The sequence below is a fragment of the Papio anubis genome, chromosome 20, assembly GCF_008728515.1.
Source record: "Papio anubis isolate 15944 chromosome 20, Panubis1.0, whole genome shotgun sequence".
In the NCBI taxonomy this organism is placed as follows: Eukaryota; Metazoa; Chordata; class Mammalia; order Primates; family Cercopithecidae; genus Papio; species Papio anubis.
Genome location: NC_044995.1, coordinates 36,783,008 through 36,801,363, shown reverse-complemented (window position 1 = coordinate 36,801,363; position 18,356 = coordinate 36,783,008). Strand labels below are relative to the sequence as shown.

Genomic DNA, 18,356 nt, shown 5'->3' with positions numbered 1-18,356 from the left:
ACATGAATGATGAAGGGGCAATGTTATTTGTGAAGAAGGCACACAAACACTACCAAAGTGAAAAGAGGGCAACAACTCCCCAAGTCACAGAAAATAAAACTAAGGAACAGGCCAGGTGCCATGGCTCACGTCTGTAATCCTGGAAGTTTGGGAGGCTGAAGTGGGTGGATCACCTAAGCCCAGGAGTTTGAGACCAGCCTGGGCAACACAGTGAGAGACGCCATGTCTACCAAAAAATACAAAAATTAGCCAGGCATGGTGACACACGCTCACTGTTCTAGCTATTTGGGAGGCTCAACTGAGCACAGCAGGTTGACGCTGCAGTAAGCAGAATGAGACCCCGTTTCAAAAAAAAAAACAAACCCTAACAAAAAGTAGAAACAAAAAGCCCCAAGCCTGAGCATGCATTTAAATAACAAGAGACACATTCATACTAGTAAGAAAGAGCCCAACAAACTTCACAAGGGAAGTGTTTATCCTACCTCAAGAGTTTGAGCACATGTCCTCTGAAGCTAAGGCAGCCCCTGATCCACGGAGAACAGGAGACACAGTGCCTTAGGTCCAGTGGGAGCAGGTATGGGGTGCTATGGTGGGGAGTCTGGGACAACACGAGGACCTAGTACAGCTAGGAGGCAAGCAGGCAGTGGGGCTCTGGTGACCTCTGCCTGGCACAGATCTGCAGGTCACCAAAGACTTTCCAAGTCCTCACTTCTGCCCTGGAAGCAGATGGCTGTGAGAGGCAGGAGTGCAGAAGCCTGCTGAGGCCTACAATGAGCACACCAGCACCTCATGATGGTCCCGCCCACAGCCTGCTCTGACCCTGAGAACAGAAGCAACCCATGGCCTCGGGGAGAAGAGGCTGGGAATTTTTATGGTCATTTATCTACAGTTTCAAATAATTTAAAAAAGAAGATGGGTCTGTAATCCCAGCACTTTGGGAGTCCGAGGCAGGTGGAACACTTAAGCCCAGGGGTTCCAGAACAGCCTGTGCAACATGGCAAAACCCCGCCTCTTTAAAAGAAAAGAGGCAAAATTAGTTGGGCACGGTGGTGCAAGTCTGTAGTCCCAGCTACTCGGGAGGCTGAGGTGCGAGGATCGCTTGAGCCTAGAAGGCAGAGGCTGCCGTGAGCTATGATTGTGCCACTACACTCCAGCCTGGGTGACAGAAGGAGACCCTGTCTGTCTCCAACAATTAAGACGGCCCCCCCTACCCACACACACAAAAAAAGATGATAGTACTAAATATTGACTTTATTCTCCAAAAATTTTAACCCAATCTTATTAACCAAAGAAAGCCGTTTTTTAAACTTACATATTTTTCCTTTTTTAAAAAAATAATAGTTTACACGTCTATGCTGTCATCTCCCCTCCCCGTCCACACATGTATTTCACATTGTGCACCACCCAGGCTCTCAACTTGAAGGAAGTGGCCCCGGACTCCCCATCAGAATTGTGGCCATGTGGAAAAACAACCACTCTGCAGCTAGAAGGCTCTTAAGGCTCTGGTGGAAAGATGTCCACAGTGCAGATGTCCTCAGCTCACAACTGTGACAGCGCCTACTTGGCAAGAGTGCCCCCCACCCCCGAACCACTTGAGACAGGTGTGTTTTGTAGGAGAGACTGGGCCATGCACAACACACACCTGCTCTTCCAGCCAAAAGCAAATGAGTGCTGGTGGACGATGGGGGAGGGGGCCTGCAGTGGAACACCCACTCTGCTTTAACTGAATAATCTCAACTTAAAATATGTACACTAGGCTGAGTTTAGGCACTTTTTTAAAGCAACATGGCATTATCCCAAGGAAAGTGACAGAAAAAAAACTGCCAAGGCCCACAGAGGTGTGATCCCACGAGGACCTCAGCTCGCTCTGCTGAGGGTGGCTGTGCCCTCCCAAGCCTCACCTGGAGCTTGCGGGCCATGGCCACCACCTCGTGGTCAGGAGGGTTGTACTTATAGCAGTTGGAGAACATCAATCGGACGTCAGCACCAAACTCCTGAGCATCACGGTACTCACGGGCCTCCAGTTTAGACTGGAAAACAAGACAGGTCCCTGTTAGCTGTGTCTGCCCAAGTGACCATGGAGAAGTAACTGGCAGCAGACGAAAGAGATGCCTAGAGGAGCAAGTTGGTTTCTTGGCTCTCAGTTTTGTCAAGACTCTAGTGGGGGACAGGCCATCACCCCAGTTCTCAGCCTCAGGGCTGGGACTGGCCCTGCCAGCATCCCAGCTCATCTGCCTGGCTCACAGGCAGGTAGACTCAGAACCCACAGGAGGTGGAGCCTGAGCCAGAACTGAGGGGGAGAACTGATGGAGAGGGCTGGGCCCAGCTCATCATGATGACACAGTACAGGAGCTCGTCAAACGGACACAGCACTGTTCCTTGCTCTGCCTGCCCCATGTTTGGGACTCCACTCCCAGAAGAAGACACACGTAGTTAAGTTTTAAAACCAAAAAGGTCTCAAAACACTATGGTGAAAATGTCAGCACTTACAGCGTGCCTCCCACACAGAGGAGATAGCAAGGCCTTCCCCACCACAAAGAGGCTGGCAAGGCCGCCAAGTCCCAAACTCTCATGGAGCATCTACTGTGTGGGCAAGGTACCCGGGGCCCCGGGCAACCAAGGCCAGAGGGCTTGTCTTGCTTTTCCTCAGACTAGGGGAAGGGGTAGCATAGCCATCCGCAGCCACAATGGCCAAGCACGGGGTCTCAGAGCATGTCCCACAGTGGCCAGCAGGGGGCGCTCAGTTTCTTCGCGTTGACAGGAAAAGCCCACGCAGCCACCGTTCCAGGCCTAGGCCTCCTCTTGGACTGGAAAGGCTAGGAAGGCTCTGATGTGGAGGGACAGCCTGCCCACCTTGTCCCTCCGCTCAGGCACATCCCGCTCACCTTGATTGTGCTCATGTCCATGGGGTGCTTGATGATGTCACAGTAGTCGTGCAGGCCCAGCGCCTCCACGTCCACAGGCTTGTAGAAGGGCCAGGCATAGGCGGCGTGCTTCTTGGCAAACATCTCCTTGAGGATGCCGCTGCAGCACTTGAGCTGCTCTGAGACCTTGCTGCTCTTCTCTGGTGCTGGGTGCTGCTGAGAGTCGGGCACGTCCTTCTTTGGAGGTTTCACAGGCCGGCTGCTCTCCCGCCGCTGGCCCAGCTTGGTGGTCTTGGGCTCCGGGGGCAGTGAGGGTGGCTCGTGAATGGGGTCGATGGTGGTGGGGGTGGTGGTGTCTGCTTTCCTCTTCACTCCTTTCTTTGTCTGCCAAGAACACGGACGCCAACAGGCACAGTCAGAAGTGGCAGCCAGCACAGCTGCCCTCAGGGTCACCCCCAAAGCCATGCCCTGTCTAGGGGCCCGACATTCACACAGGATGGACCCAAAGATAACTGCACAGGCAAAGGGCCAAGGACAGGCAGACGGTGTCCCACCACTCTGCTCTGCAGCTGGGACAGGACCTGCCTGTGGCAGGAGAAAGCATAAAACTGTGTGCTCACTTGGAAGCCAAGGGACCTCTGGAGGCTGCTTACTACCTAACACTAGGGCCTCTTCCCAAGTGCCCAGGGGAGGCACAATTCAGAGACTATTTAGATGGCACATCTGCAAATATGTACAGTCTAAATTAGAGAGGGGCAGGGGGGCAGGAACCCACTAGGAGGTGTGACACAATTATGGGATCTTTTGAGTCAGCAGGGCAGCTGCTTCTGGGCTGCAATTTCAACACAGCAAGATCTCCCCAGAAACACCCACCAGTGCCCAGGACCCAGGACAGGCTTTGTGTAAAGCATGGGCAAGGACAGGGTTACTCTCCTCCCTGGTGACAGCAGCCCTCCAGAGTCCAGGACACTCACCTTCACAGGCTGTGGGGTGGCTGCGATGATAGGTGGGTGGCTCTGTACAGGCTGGGGAGCTGGAGCGGGTGGGGGTTGTGGCTGGGGGGGCACCGGCGGGGGTGTCTGCAGTGGCTGGGGAGGCACCACTGTCATGACAGGGGTCTGGACGATGAGGTCTGGGGTGACGGCAGGGAAGGGGTGAGGCGTGGCCTGCACAGGAGGAGGATTCGGCTGAGGGGTCTGGGTCTGCGGAGGAGTTGATGCTTGAGTTGTGTTTGGTACCGTGGAAACGCCAGGTTTTGCTGTCCCTACGAATCATAAGACAGGGAGTTACAGGCCATGCTAACGTCCACATGCTGGTTGACCTTGTGGGGACACACACCACACACAGTGAGCGCACATCTGCGTGCTGCATTTGCCTGAGAGATGAACATCCCAGACTCCACTCTGCCAAACCCGTCCACCTGTCACTGGGGCTCAGAGAACAGCAGAAAACCGCACTTCTCATTTCCTAGGGCGTCCTGGCTGCAACTCCCAACTCAGGCACAAAGACCCCTTCATGAAGCCTGGAGGCCTAGGCTCAAGGAGCAGGAAGCACACGCTGACAGGGGACAGAGAGCGGGAAAACACTCAGAGCTTCCAGGCACAGCTGCCCTTGTTCCCAGAAGCACTGCCTTCTGAGTAAGAGCTTCTGGCAGGGAGCCGGCAGTAGCTGCCCTCGCCAAGGTTTCTGGAAACTGGCAGACCCCCACCTCCTCAAGCCACAGGGGGCAGCTGGACTGTTGCCATTCATGACTGCCTCCGGCGCTGCCTCCCAGCAGCTGTGCAGGGAGCCCAAACACACAATGGTCACGTGGCTCACCCAACCAGCTGCAAAAAGTGAGGGATTATGGTCAGAGCTCTAACAAGAGCGGATGGCCCAGGGTGCGAATGCCTGGGAGCATAACCTGGGCCACCACATCCTTCGTGTGCATGCTGGCTGCCATGAAAACGGACAGAGACACCCAGTGCCTTCAACTACCAGCTCAAGCAACACCCATGTTCTCTGTGCATCTCACGGAGCAAGGGTGAAATTCCGCTGAGTTTCCCATTTCTCATTCCCCCGGCACAACTGCTGGACTTCTTCCAGACTGGAACAGGAGGTGCCACCAAGTCTGTCTGCCCAGCCCAAACCCCTGGTCCCAGGGAGTGAGGACCAATATCCTCATGTAAGGATAAGGGATGTGACTTACATGAGGATCAGGGATGTGATCTGATATGTACAAGAGCCACAGGGTGACATGTGAGACTAGTTCTCCTTATTTACCTTTGGGTGCAGCAGGGGATGCAGCAACCCCCTTTCTGCCACCACTTCAGAACAGCATGGGAAGCCAGGTGAAAGGCTGCTGCTCAGAGAAGCAAACAACTCACACTCAGGGACCACCTTGCAAATGTCACCCTTCCGCAGCATGGAGTTGCAAAGGACAAGATGTGGACAGTAGCTGCTGGTTTCCTAGACAGAATCATTTCCTGGAGTGCGCAGCTCTGCCAGCTGGCCCCTGGAACCCTGTGTCAGTTGGGGGTGGTGACAGGCAGAAATGGATGCGGAGGGCTTTCATTTCAGATGACTGAGCATCAGAAGCAGGGATAGCTCTGATACCAGTGCATTAAGGTAATTCCAATTCCCAACCTCAAGGTTTAGAACTGAGAGTTAGTTAAAATGATTTCTGGTCATGTTAATGTCCTTAAAATGGAAAAGTAAAAACCACCTAAGATACTGGTAGGGTCAAGTGTTCAAAAAATGTCAAAGTGCTTTGAAAAGTTACACTTTCTTTTTATCGTAAATCCATCACCTACCCTCAGAAAAGGCAGGGCCCAATTATTTCTGCTTAGAAGAGGCCACAGGGCCACATGACCCTGTGGGATGGATCCAACACCAAATCCAATCTCACATGTCCAAACACGGCATGCAGTATATAATGTCACCATCTTCCTGCCACTCCCAGCCCCTCACCGAACTTGGAAAAGGGACAAAGGTTGGGGAGAAAGCCAATTTACTTGCTATTTCAGTACTCTACCTGCTTCTTTCCTCCCACGTCCTCTTCCTTTTGCCTGGACTATCATGATCTCGGTTTCTTCTGTGGGTAGTTCATTTATTTTTTGCAAGAAGAGCTTTTCCAGAGCTTCTGCCATTAAGACTATGTCATCTCCAGGCTGGATAAGGAGACACAGGGGTAGAGTCAGAGGGCCCTCCCCTCCCCACCTTTGTAGACAGGGCACCCCATGCCACCCCCTGCCCCCAAAGCATGAAGCGTCGTATTCCGGGTCCTTCCCCGATCTGCACCCAAAGGAGCCACAATGGCTACACTACCAGGTATCACAGAGGCTTGTGTTCCCACAGGTGTGCTGAGCCTACACTTGTCTACCTACACCTCCCTCATCTTTTAAGCTCTGGCCTGTCTGAGAAGCCATCCTAATGCCTTAAGCATCTGCCAAGCTCAGCCAATCACTGAAAGGGGCCCTCCTTTGACACAATTCAGTTTCACCAGAAATACTTGAATGACACAGGATTTCTTGCCATGATACATTAGCAGGGCCCCAGCAATGCTCCCCAATGTACCCCCATGGCAGCTTACCAGGACTCTGGGCACTGCACATCTCACACTAGTTTAGGGGTCCCACTCTGTCACCTCATCTATAACATGCTGTTCCCACTCAGTTCTAAACTGAGAGCCTGGTCTGCACATTTTGCTCAAACCTAAGTGGTGAGAGCTGAGACTTTAAAAAACACAGTAAACTTCAAGAAACTCACCTACCCATCTCTTCTGGGCATTTTTACCCACTACACCAGCAGAGGTCAAAAGCTGAGTTCTGTATAGTGTCTCCCTCCAGAGTCGTTCTATTTGAAAGGGTTGATTTTAATCACATCTGTGGTCTGAACTGTAAACAAATGATCTGGCTTCATGGCACAGCCGAGCCGAAAGGTTTGGCTACGGGGTTAGGAAGTGACCTTCAGGTCTACATGTAGGATCGGGGGGACACTTCATCTATGGCCAAGAGTTATCGACAGTCATGTCCACAGTTCCAGCAGACCATCACCCACAGAGCAACTGAGCTCTGCGCCGGCCCCATCACACCCTCTCTCACGTGGAGGTCTGTTTGGGCACACCTCTGCACAACTACATTTTAGCAGGCTCTTTCCTAACAATTTACATCACCCAAATGGACTTTGTCATGAGTCGCCACTATTCTCCTCACGCCTTCTCTACTAGACATGCTCAGGAACCAAAATCCCAAGGGCACCAGAAGCACATGCTTCAGGCTAACAAGGACGGCTTGCAAGTTCAACATGGCCAGCACCCTCCTCCCAGCAAAAAAGCCCATACCCAGCCACAGGCACAACCACAGGTCTCATTACCTCTACCTCCAAGGGTCTCCTCTTGCCAGACTCGAAGCCCAGCCACACCCAACACCCCTGCCCACGGGCTCCTGACATGCCCACTGCCGTCGCCTCTCCTCCACTCTCCCCAGGGCAGCTGGACACCCACCCCCATATCTCACCTTGTTGTAGATGTAACAATTTGTAAACATAGTGTTGAAGTCCTGGATACATTCCTGAGCATTCCAGTAATAGTTGTTTTCCAAGCGCTTCTTTATTGTTCCCATATCCATAGGCGTTTTAATGATCTTATAGTAATCCTGGAAAGCAGAGAGCAGAAGTCCAGTGTCACCTAGGCAGCCAGGCAGCACAAATGCTGGGCTCGCCAGGCTGGCCTGAGGACCTCACCCTTGGCTGCTCCACAGGTAAATCCACGGGAACCACAGCTCCTACTGGTATCAGCAAGTGATCTCGAGGGGGAACACCAAAATAAAGTGGAGTGGAGCGGGGAAGGGTTCCTGAATGCTGGAGAGTAATTCAGAGGGAAACATACACGTTTCCAACTGCTCTATCTTGGAACAGGTTGTTTATTGAAATGCACATTTTTTCTTTTTATAGATGCTAAAATATTCTTTCACTTTTAATAAATAAGGGGAAACCAGGGAGCCTTTTAAAAAGCAATCCTCACCTAGTAAGAGAATCCATGGCAGGTCCTACTTGTCCCCACCATTTGAAATTTTACATGTCCATAAAATGCAAATTTCCCTGGCGCCAATGCTGGAGCCCACTCTTAACCCTTGGCCCTGGCACTCCTGCCTCCTTGTCACCATGAAGAGCTGCGGAGCATAAGCTTCCACCCTTAGTCAAGTTCACCGGACTTATGTTTCTTTCACTTGCACACAGTCTACCACTAAGGATTCTTTAGTATCCAGATACAGTTGAACGACCACGTTAACTGCCAAATGACACATCTGGACAGCCTTTACGATCCTTAGTTTAAAAAAAAAAAAAAAAAAAAAAATTGGCCATCCCAACCCTCAAACCTTCAGATCTTACTCTCTTTAGGTGCCAAACAGAAGGAGCCAGATAACAGATGTAAATGTCTTAAAGTCCCTGAAATCAAACTGCATCATTCTCACAACTTTTTCTCTAAATCTAAACCTATTCTAAAACTAAGTTCATTTTTAAAAACAACCACAGAAGGAATGTGGGGACAGATCAAGCAGTACCTGAGTTTCCAAGCGCAAGAATCACAGAGGGCCAGGCAGGGGGCTGCACCCAGACAGCAAGCCCCTGATGACTAGACCAGCTCAGGCTGTTGGCCTGACCCACTGAGAGCCAAACTTTCTGAGCCATCACCCTGACTGGGGAGAGGTGCTCCCGTAATTAAGTTTGAGTGGCGTATCAAAACCAAATCCAAGTGGAGTCCCAAGGTAGAGGCACAGGATGCAGATGGAGAGGCTGTTGCAGGGAGGAGAGAGCAAGTATGCTAACAGCAAGCACTGAGGCCCTGCTCGGGAATGGTAGTGGACAGTGTTGGAAAGGCCAGCACAGGGGATGAGTGTGGGGTTTTGAGATGTTCTGACATCCACCAGAAAGAGACAAGGGCGACCTGCTTACATGTAAGGGTTTGGCACAGGTCATGGAACTGCCCTGGGGGTGGGGGCTACAAGTGTACGCCTGGGTACCTTAGGCAAGTGGTCAAGAGAGGAGACTGGAAGCAGACTATCGACACCACTGTCTATGCTCTGACCTCCTTCACCAAGAGAACCAAGTCTGAATAGATCTATCACAGTGGACATTTAGATTTTATTCTATGGCCAAAGGCCACTGAATTGGCCACAGTGTGTCACATGGCACAAGGGCAAACAGAACAGTGAAGAGGAACTGGGGTGAAGACAGAGAGAACGGTGGGGAAGAGGAACTGCCAGCCTGGATAGTAAGGTTTAGGGGCATGACAGGAGATCAAAATGCGGGTGAAGACCCAGAAGGCATCAGAAAACAGACAAGGAATACTTTTTGGGGTGGCCTTAACATCTCCTGAAGAAGGAAGTCCCCGGAAAACAGCTTTAGCATGACGATGCTCCTGATCAAGCATCCCCTTTGGCTCAGCCCCCACCAAACGCCCTGAGACCACTCTCATCCAGCAAGCTCCCTCCTCTGCTCCTCACTCTTCCATCTCTGAAGACATCAGATCAGGGCCACCAGGGATCAGTCCCTTCCTCTTATGTCAGAGCTAATGAGGGCAACGTCAACAGTCATAGGGACAGGTAGCTTCACACTCTGCCCAGAGCAAGAATGTCCTGGCCACTCTCCGGCCTGCACTTCAGAGACTGACCTTGAACTCCCAAACCCCATGGCCTAACCAACCACCCATACCTGTCTGTCCCGCTGGTCAGCACTGTTCCCTCAGCCTCACCTGGGATGCTGCTGCTTCCCGGCAATCTCAAGTCCCCCAGCCCTTCCTTCTCCTGTCTTCACCTTCTCAGCCCTCCCTGCTTCAGTTCCCACTGTGTCTTCTTGTAACAAGCTGACCCCTCTGCTATTCTGGCACTGATGCGTCTCCCTTCAAAGCCAAGCTTCTTGAAATGGTGGCTTCACATCCTCACCTTCGCATTCACACCGTCGCAAATCTGGTTTCTACTTCTGTATCACGTCTTCCTAAGGTCACCAATGCCCTCCTAAAGGTCAATAGGATGGTCAGGTCGGAATCCTCATCTCTTTGACCTCCCTGTAGCTTCTGATGTTGGAATCTGGGGAAATGCTCTCTTCTGTAAGCCTTCTGCCTTCCCCCCAACCCCTAAGGGCCTCACAGCGCTCTGGGTTCCACTCTAGCCCCCAGCTCCTTCTCTCCTGGTTCTGTGCATCTGCTCTGAGAATGTCACTCTCTATTATGGACCCTGTCCAGCTCAGCTAGAGACTGGTGCAGTGAGCTCCCTCAACAGTCTCCCTCCCGCAGGCCAACACAGCTGACTGCCTCCACTCCTTATCTTGGTCAATAGAGAGTGGGGCCCCTCTTTTGCCTCCATACCTTTCCTGAGCCAGCTCAAGACCCAGACACATACTGCCCTCTTCTGATTATCTTCCCCCGAGTGCACGACACGTATTCAGTGAACCAATAGCACCAGACAGTTCTTACAGACACAATGGCTTTAAACTTGGGAGTCCGGATGCCTGGCAGAGGCTAAGGCCGCTCCTATACACGACTAGCTCTAGTGTGCACACACCAGCCTGGGTCAGTGGCTGCAACCACCTAATACACTTGCCAGGGGGTGTACGGGACTTAGCAAACAGTAAAGGACAATTTAAAGACAATTAGTCCTTGGTGCTTTAAAGAAAAGAAGAAAAACTAAAGCATTTCTTCCATCTGCTCCCTGAGGTTCAGTTGGAGATACAAGTTGTGCTTGCAGAACAGTTTGCTAGGGATATGGGCAAATGGAAAACTCTCTAGGGAAAGAGAAGAGGGGTGGGCTCACAAAAGGCACAAAAGCAAGTGTGCTGCAGTCAGAGGGAGGGAGGGCAACACCGCCTGTGCAGCTGCAGCCACAGCCACCTTTCTCCAGCTGGGGTCACCTCCATGTACTTGCGCTCCCTGGGAGGTAATCCACTACTTTTCCCCACTGTGTGCTCTGGGTGACAGTGACGATGATGCTAGGTGACTGCTATTGCGGCAAGCCAATCCCCCTCTAGCATAGTCTGATCAACTACGTCTACTTATCCTTGATCAACTACGTACACACCTGAGAAAGGAAGGGGCCAGGATGGCCAAGTGCTCTGACTTCAACTCACCATGGAACTGCAAGTAGATATGTAGGCCTTCCTTTCTCCCACTGCTTCAACCTCTACACAATTTTCCCCAGGATTCCAATATCTAAGAAACCAGTTATTGTTAAGCCAATTAACTTGTTCTTTCTCCCCGATTTCAACTGATTAGAACTGCTGAAACCACTCACTCAAGGGCCGTGAAGCTCTCACCACGACTCCAAATGCATCTCCTACCCTCCCCCAGGATCTGTCCTGACCAGGAGACATGCAGGAGGAGACCTTGACAACAGCACCCCTGGGCCCTGCCCACACTACTCACAGGGAGGTTCAGCTTGACGGCATCCACAGGCTGCTGGAAAGGCCACGCAAACTGGTGTTTCCATAGTGTCTTGAGCACCACTCTGAGCAGGTATTGCAGTTGGTTGGTCTGCCTCTTGGGCTTGTTAGGGTTGGAGGTCTCCGGGGGCGGGGGGTTGGTGCTGGCTGCGTTGGCTGGCTGAGGTTGGGCCTGGGCCTGCGTTGTAGACATTTGGGAAGTTTCTAGTCCATCCCCCATTACTGGCAGATTTCTCAATCTCGTCCCAGGGCCGCTCTCCGCAGACATGCTAGTGATCCCATCACATTCTTCACCAGGCACTCTACAAAGGAAGAGAAGAGTCCTCGTGAGAAATCAGTTAGCAGATGGGCACTGCTCAGAATGACAAGTCCTTCTGGCTGTGGTCTCCAAGGACTTAGCTCCCCTGGCAGCAGCTGGCCAGGTTGGCCAGAGGGGCCACCCCATGCTTTGACTGAAAGGGTTCCAATATCTCCTCTCCCCAAAGACTTACCCTCCAGCAGGGAGGAGACCACATACCAACAGAGGAGGCAGAGTGAGGTGGTGAGAGCCCACTAGGAACCAGCAGGGGCTCTGGGAACTATGAAGATCATGGGGAAGGAGATACAATGAAGCCACGTCTCACAAACCTGCACATCCCTTTTCCCATCTGTGAGCTTGTAGGAGATGCTGCCTGTGTGTGGAAGAGGATGATTTGCAGGCTCCCACATATGACATTTACATTAAAATTGTTTGCACTTGTCACACATGAAGCATCGAGCTAAGTCAGTAATTCCATTTGGTGGGCCAGGCAAGGAGAAGCAGGAAGGCCAGGTCCGCCCACCCATGGATGGTTCACCCAGTCCACTGCCAAGTGCTCAGGGCAAAGCCATAAACTTACTAAGAATATTTTCTTGGTAACCTAAATAATACAGGTTTGCTGAGGAAAAAATCTGCATGTTTACTGCTGATAAAACAAAAATGAATCCATACTAGACCTATCATTTTCTTCTTCTTTTTTTTTTTTTTTGAGACAGAGTCTTGCTCTTCTTGCCCAGGCTAGAGTGCAGTGGTGGGATCTTGGCTCACTGAAACCTCCGCCTCCCTGGTTCAAACAATTCTCCTGCCTCAGCCTCCCGAGTAGCTGGGATTATAAGTGGTCACCACCGTGCCCGGCTAATTTTTGTATTTTTAGTAGAGACGGGGTTTCACAATCTTGGCCCAGGCTGGTCTCGAACTCCTGACCTCATGATCCACCCACCTCGGGCTCCCAAAGTGTTGAGATTACAGGTGTGAGCCACCGTGCCCAGCCGAGACCTACCATTTTTCTTAACTATAAGGCACGCCCCCAGTGGCAACACAGGTCCCTGCTGTCAGTGCCTGTCTGAACACCTGCTCTGGTACCTCCCCTCACCTGAGCAAGTCCTGCTGAGGGCCACCCCAACTTTGCAAACCCTGCCACAAGCTTCCTCACAAGGGTGGTTCTGAATACCTGTCCAGTTTTTCCAGTGGGACAAACCCCAAGATAGCTGCAGGTCAACAGTATGCATGTTTTTACTGCCAAATTGCCCTCTGGAAACACAACCCACCCCTTGCAGTGACTGAGTTTCCACACTGATGATTCACGAGAAAAGGCACTTGCTCAGATGTATACTGGCCATTTGCATCCTTTTTGCGACACTTTTCTACTGGCAAAAAGTATATATATATGGTCGGCTTTTTAAACTCACTTCCAGTAGTAAGAAAAACTTTGAAAGCTCGGGGCTCACTGCATCTAACAAGCATCTCTAGTAATAAACTTAAGAACTCAGTGGAGATATCATTCTGGAATGAACTTTTAGTGGGTGCAGAAGCAGCTTTATGCCTAGCACACACTAGGCACCTGAGCTGCCAGTGAATTACTTTGTGTAATTTATTTAAACCACGATTACACAAGCTTTTTTTGTAAATGCAGTTCTGGCAAATAATCCTATTTTAAAAGTGCCAAACAGACAATTTGCTACAAAGCAATTCCGTGGACTAGGCTGTGGAGATAGGAGGCCAGTGAGATAGGAGAAGACACAGGGACAAATGACACCAGCCACATACCAGCTTGCTGGGAACCTTGGGTCCAGTGTACCAGTCTTGGTCCAGGCACAGAAAGATTACAGGACACACCAAGTGACTGGACACAAGTATTGGTAGAAGGACAGCATCACAGACAAGGAAACACGTCAGTGGGGTTTAAATCCCACTCACATGTGGAGTCAGCTGGAGAGGGCTTCCATGCAGCAGGACCAGCAAGTCCAAAGTGACTGAAGGGGACAAGTGTGATGGCGCCAAGGGGAGGGGAGGCCTAAAGGCACTGGGGAAGCCTGGATCCTGGGATGGAGGGTACACAGAGTGAGGCCAAGGAATGCCATGCAGTTTGGTTTCTACAATTAGATTTCTCCTAGAAAGCAGCTCCAGAAACACACAGCTGATGCTGCACACCAAGCACACGCTAGGTGAGTGATGGCAGGGAGGGACGGGAGCAGCCCAGCCACAAGGACACAGGCCGCCAGGGGGCAGAGCCAAGCTGTCCCAAAAGGAAGCAGCCCCCATAAATTTTCCATTAAGTAATGACATTCTGGAAATCTTGAAGCAATGCCCCTGAGGCAAGATGAGGCCAAGGACTTCTAGAACTTCTGGGCTGGGCCATGCTTGTCTCTTTCCAAAAAGACTTACAGCAAAGCCAAGGGATGAAAACTCATGTGTGCTCTGGGCCAGTGACCACTCTTCTTCACCTTCTCACCAGGCTTAGACAGGCCCTTGACCCAAGAAAGCTGAATTTTCTTTTTTTTTTTTTTTTTGAAACAGGGTCTGTTGCCCAGGCAGTGCAGTGATACAATCTTGGCTCACTGCAACCTCTGCCTTCCGGGGTCAAATGATTCTCCCACCTCAGCCTCCCCAGTAGCTGGGATTACAGGCGTGTGCCACCATGGCTGGCTAATATTTGTACTTTTAGTAGAGATGGGTTTCACCATGTTGGCCAGGCTGGTCTCAAACTCCTGACCTCAGGTGATCCGCCCACCTCGGCCTCCCAAATTGCTGGGGTTGCAGGCGTGAACCACCACGCCCAGCCAGAAGCTGAATTTTCTGCTCACAAGAAAAAACGGTTTTCTACAGAAAATCTGACTCTTGAACCTTGCCTCATTTGGTGTTTTAAGTCATTGCAAAAGCCAAAACACCCTTCCTTAGCCAGCTCACAAGTGATGCACAGTAACAGTTAAATCCTCAAAAATGTAACACTGCTTCTGGCCTCATCCCCACTTTACAGATAGGGACACCAAGGCAGAGAGAAGTACGTGACCCAGGAGTGGGAAGACCAGGTCTAAGCAGATAGAGTGGCCCAAAACCTGGCATCTGATTCCTGGGTAGTTTAAGTTTGCCTCTGAACTAAGGAAATCCTCACTAGTGTGCTGCACACACACACACACCAGAAGTGTCAAACACAGACGGTCGTGACACAGTGGCCGCCATCCTTAACACACGCCCAGGTCCCTGAGGAAAGAAACTGCTGGAGGTTCTGTTCGAATGTAAAGCTATGACATGTTCGACACGAGACAAACCTGGGAGCTACCAGTACCCCAAAGTTTCTTTAAGGAGGTTCTGAAGATAACAAATGAAAGTGACATCTGGCCGGGCGTGGTGGCTCACACCTTAATCCCAGCACTTTGGGAGGCTGAGAAGGGTGGATCACCTGAGGTCAGAAGTTGGAGACAAGCCTGGCCAACATGATGAAACCCCCATCTCTACTAAAAATACAAAAAATTAGCTGGGCATGGTGGCGGGCACCTGTAATCCCAACTACTCCAGAGGCCGAGGCCGGACAATTGCTTGAACCTGGGAGGCGGAAACTGCAGTGAGCCAAGATTGTGCCACTGTACTCCAGGCCTGGGCAACAAGAGTGAAACTCTGTCTCAAAAAAAAGAAAAAGAAAGAAAAGAAAGTGACACCCATGGCCCCATAACGGGGATCACCATAAGATGCCTGAGACCCCTGCAACCACTCTGGGCCTGTGCAGCACCTGCACTTCAAGGGACCATACTGACCTACTGCTATGCCCACAGCTTTCCCATGACCACAGGAAAATAAGACGCTTGGGAAACTTCAAGAGCCCACTCTTACGGCAATGACAAGAAACATGAGGAAAACCAACCACTTCTAGTCTGAAATAGGGCAAGAAAGAGAGGTACAGTGAGAACTCCTATGTGAGAGCCAGACGACTTTTCTAAGGCCCAGATTTGATGAGGTAAGCCTCCTTGGGCAAATTCTTCCCACAGCGGTTCCCCCCCCACCCTCCACTGCCCCAGACCCCTAGCATCTAGGCTCCAACAACAAGTCAGCCACCCCTGTCACCTTCAGCCTTTGATCTGCTAGCCCTACTGCCAGACAGATGGAGGGACGCAGACAGAGGCTCACAGGTGCGTGCTCTCTCTCCCTCTCTGGCCCACAGCATCTGGTGCTTCCCTAATCTCCATCTAGTGAGTTCCACGGTCAGCCCATAGTGGGCACCCCTGGGAACTGAAGGCAGGCTCATCTTTATTTCACTTTTGTCTTCCCAGCACCCAGATTGTCATCCTAGGGCTTCCAGATCAATCGCAAAGCTCTGGAAAAGGAACAGTTCATGCTCTCACATGGGTAAGTGGAGACCACCAGACACAGTCACTCACTCAGGCAACAGGTCCTAACATGCCCTGCCCTAGCACTCAGTGGTTGACATGGCATTCTCCCAAGTGATTAGGCAATACGTGGGGTGAATACCGTGGAGGAGAAGGGTAGGGCTGCTCTGGCCATGGACGAGGCCAGGAATTTGCTCTGGCCACGGATGCGGAGAGGAATTTGCACTGACCCACGGGACAGGCGGCATCTCTGAAGAAGGGACATAGAATGAGACCAGAGGGGGAGGAAGAGTGTGTGCTCTTCTGTGGTGGGGGTGAGGCAGGCATCGGCAAGAGAAGGCACGCCTGGCATAGTTAACAGGAGAGAACACCTTCAAAGTTTTCCGTTGAAAATATTAAAAAATGCTGCTCCCTCTCCACTGTCATACTGACCTGTGGCCAAAAAGCAGGAGCCACCATTGACTATGTTAAGAGTTAGCTGAAGGTCAACGGAAAGGAAAAAAATTTCGCATATTGTTTCCAATCCAAAGAAGGCTACATAATCCTTTTTTTTTTTTTTGAGATGGAGTCTCGCTCTGTCGCCCAGGCTGCAGTGCAGTGGCCGGATCTCAGCTCACTGCAAGCTCTGACTCCCGGGTTTACACCATTCTCCTGCCTCAGCCTCCCGAGGAGCTGGGACTACAGGCGCCCGCCACCTCGCCCGGCTAGTTTTTTGTATATTTTAGTAGAGACGGGGTTTCACCGTATTAACCAGGATGGTCTCGATCTCCTGACCTCGTGATCCGCCCGTCTCGGCCTCCCAGAGTGCTGGGATTACAGGCTTGAGCCACCGCGCCCGGCCGAAGGCTACATAATCAAACTGGATGTCCTACTTTTGTATCTACTTCCAACAGAAATCCTGTATCACGTTCCCAGTGTAGAAGAAAAGGATGAAGCAAGGTTAGACAATGCTGTAGTTCCCAAACTGAGTGCCCAGGTGCCCTGGGGATGTCATGGTAAACTCAGATGGCATTGCAGGAACTATTAGCACAAGGTAGTTGATCATTTCAAACACCAGATTGCACTCTATTCCTTTCAACAATGTCACAGCCTGCAACACTTGATCAGTAAGTTGCTGTAATAAAAACCAAAGATCGCCCAGGCACAGTGGCTCACGCCTGTAATCCCAGCACTTTGGGAGGCCACGGGAGGTGGATCACCTGAAGTCAGGAATTTCAGACCAGCCTGGCCAACATAGTGCAACCCTATCTCTCCCGGGGAAAAAAAAAAAAGTACCCAGGCATGGTGGTGTGCACCTGTGGTCCCAGCTACTCAGGAGGCTGAGGCAGGAGAATTACTTAAATTTGGGAGGTGGAAGTTGCAGTGAGCAGAGATGGCGCCACTATACTCCAGCCTGGGCGACAGAGCAAGACTCTATCTCCAAAAGAAAAAAAAAAAAAGCAAAGGTCATATAAAAATCAACATGAACAGGAAATGCAGGTAGTGACATCCAATCTGGTTCTAAGGTTTGAAAACTTGTGCAGCACCCAACAGGCAGACACACCCTATTAGAAAGTATGGGCCGGGCATGGTGGGTCACACCTGTAATCCCAGCACTCTGGGAGCATGAGGTGGGCGGATCACCTGAGGTCACGAGTGTGAGACCAGCCTGCCCATCTGGTGAAACCCCATCTCTACTAAAAATACAAAAAAATCAGGTATGGTGGCACGCACCTGTAATCCCAGCTACTCCAGAGGCTGAGACAGGAGAATCACTTGAACCCAGGAGGCAGAAGTTGCAGTGAGCCGAGATTGTGCCACTGCACTCCAGCCTGGGCAACAGACCAAGACTCTGCCAAGGAAAAAAAAAGGCAAAGTATGGTTATGTAAGGATAAAATATATATTATTATTATTTTTTTCAGACAGCTACACAGTTGTTGAGACACTGGTACTTATTCTGCTGCTTGTGCTTAACTACCTAATAACATTGTTGGCTATTTCCTTTGGCCTGAGAGCATCACAGAAAAAAACTGAGACGTTTAAGGATGTTGTGAACCAAGAAAATTTGGGAACCTCTGGGTTAATGAGAATAAAAACGTAAAATTTCCCTCTAAATTCATAGACCTTTGATTCAGCATGCCTTTTTTTTTTTTTTTTTTTTTTTTAAAGACAGAGTTTTGCTCTTGTTGCCCAGGCTAGAGTGCAGTGGCGTTATCTCAACTCACTGTAACCTCTGCCTCCTGGGTTCTAGCAATTCTCAGGCCTCAGCCTCCTGAGTAGCTGGTAGTACAGGCATGCGCCTCCACGCCTGGCTAATTTTGTATTTTTAGTAGAGATGGGGTTTCTTCATGTTGGTCGGGCTGGTCTCAAACTCCCGACCTCAGGTGATCCGCCTGCCTCGGCCTCCCCAAAGTGCTGGGATTACAGGCGTGAGCCACCGCATCCGGCTAAGTATGCCTGTTTTCAAAGATGTTCTC

The 18,356-nt window shown here is 51.0% G+C and overlaps 1 protein-coding gene across 3 annotated transcripts in view; it reads right to left on the bottom strand.

Moving 5' to 3' along the window:
• The window catches only part of BRD4 (bromodomain containing 4), a 36,551-nt gene extending 24,970 nt beyond the window's left edge, over positions 1 to 11,581 (bottom strand). For all 3 annotated transcript variants that reach the window (XM_031659805.1, XM_031659806.1, XM_031659807.1), the window contains exons 1-6: positions 11,263 to 11,581; positions 7,361 to 7,498; positions 5,878 to 6,013; positions 3,839 to 4,128; positions 2,886 to 3,248; positions 1,902 to 2,030 (exon numbers count right to left, since the gene is read on the bottom strand). In XM_031659805.1, coding sequence (XP_031515665.1) covers positions 1,902 to 2,030; positions 2,886 to 3,248; positions 3,839 to 4,128; positions 5,878 to 6,013; positions 7,361 to 7,498; positions 11,263 to 11,547 — 1,341 coding nt within the window. In that variant the 5' untranslated portion in view covers positions 11,548 to 11,581. The remainder of the gene's footprint in view (positions 1 to 1,901; positions 2,031 to 2,885; positions 3,249 to 3,838; positions 4,129 to 5,877; positions 6,014 to 7,360; positions 7,499 to 11,262) is intronic.
• Positions 11,582 to 18,356: the final 6,775 nt, after the last annotated feature.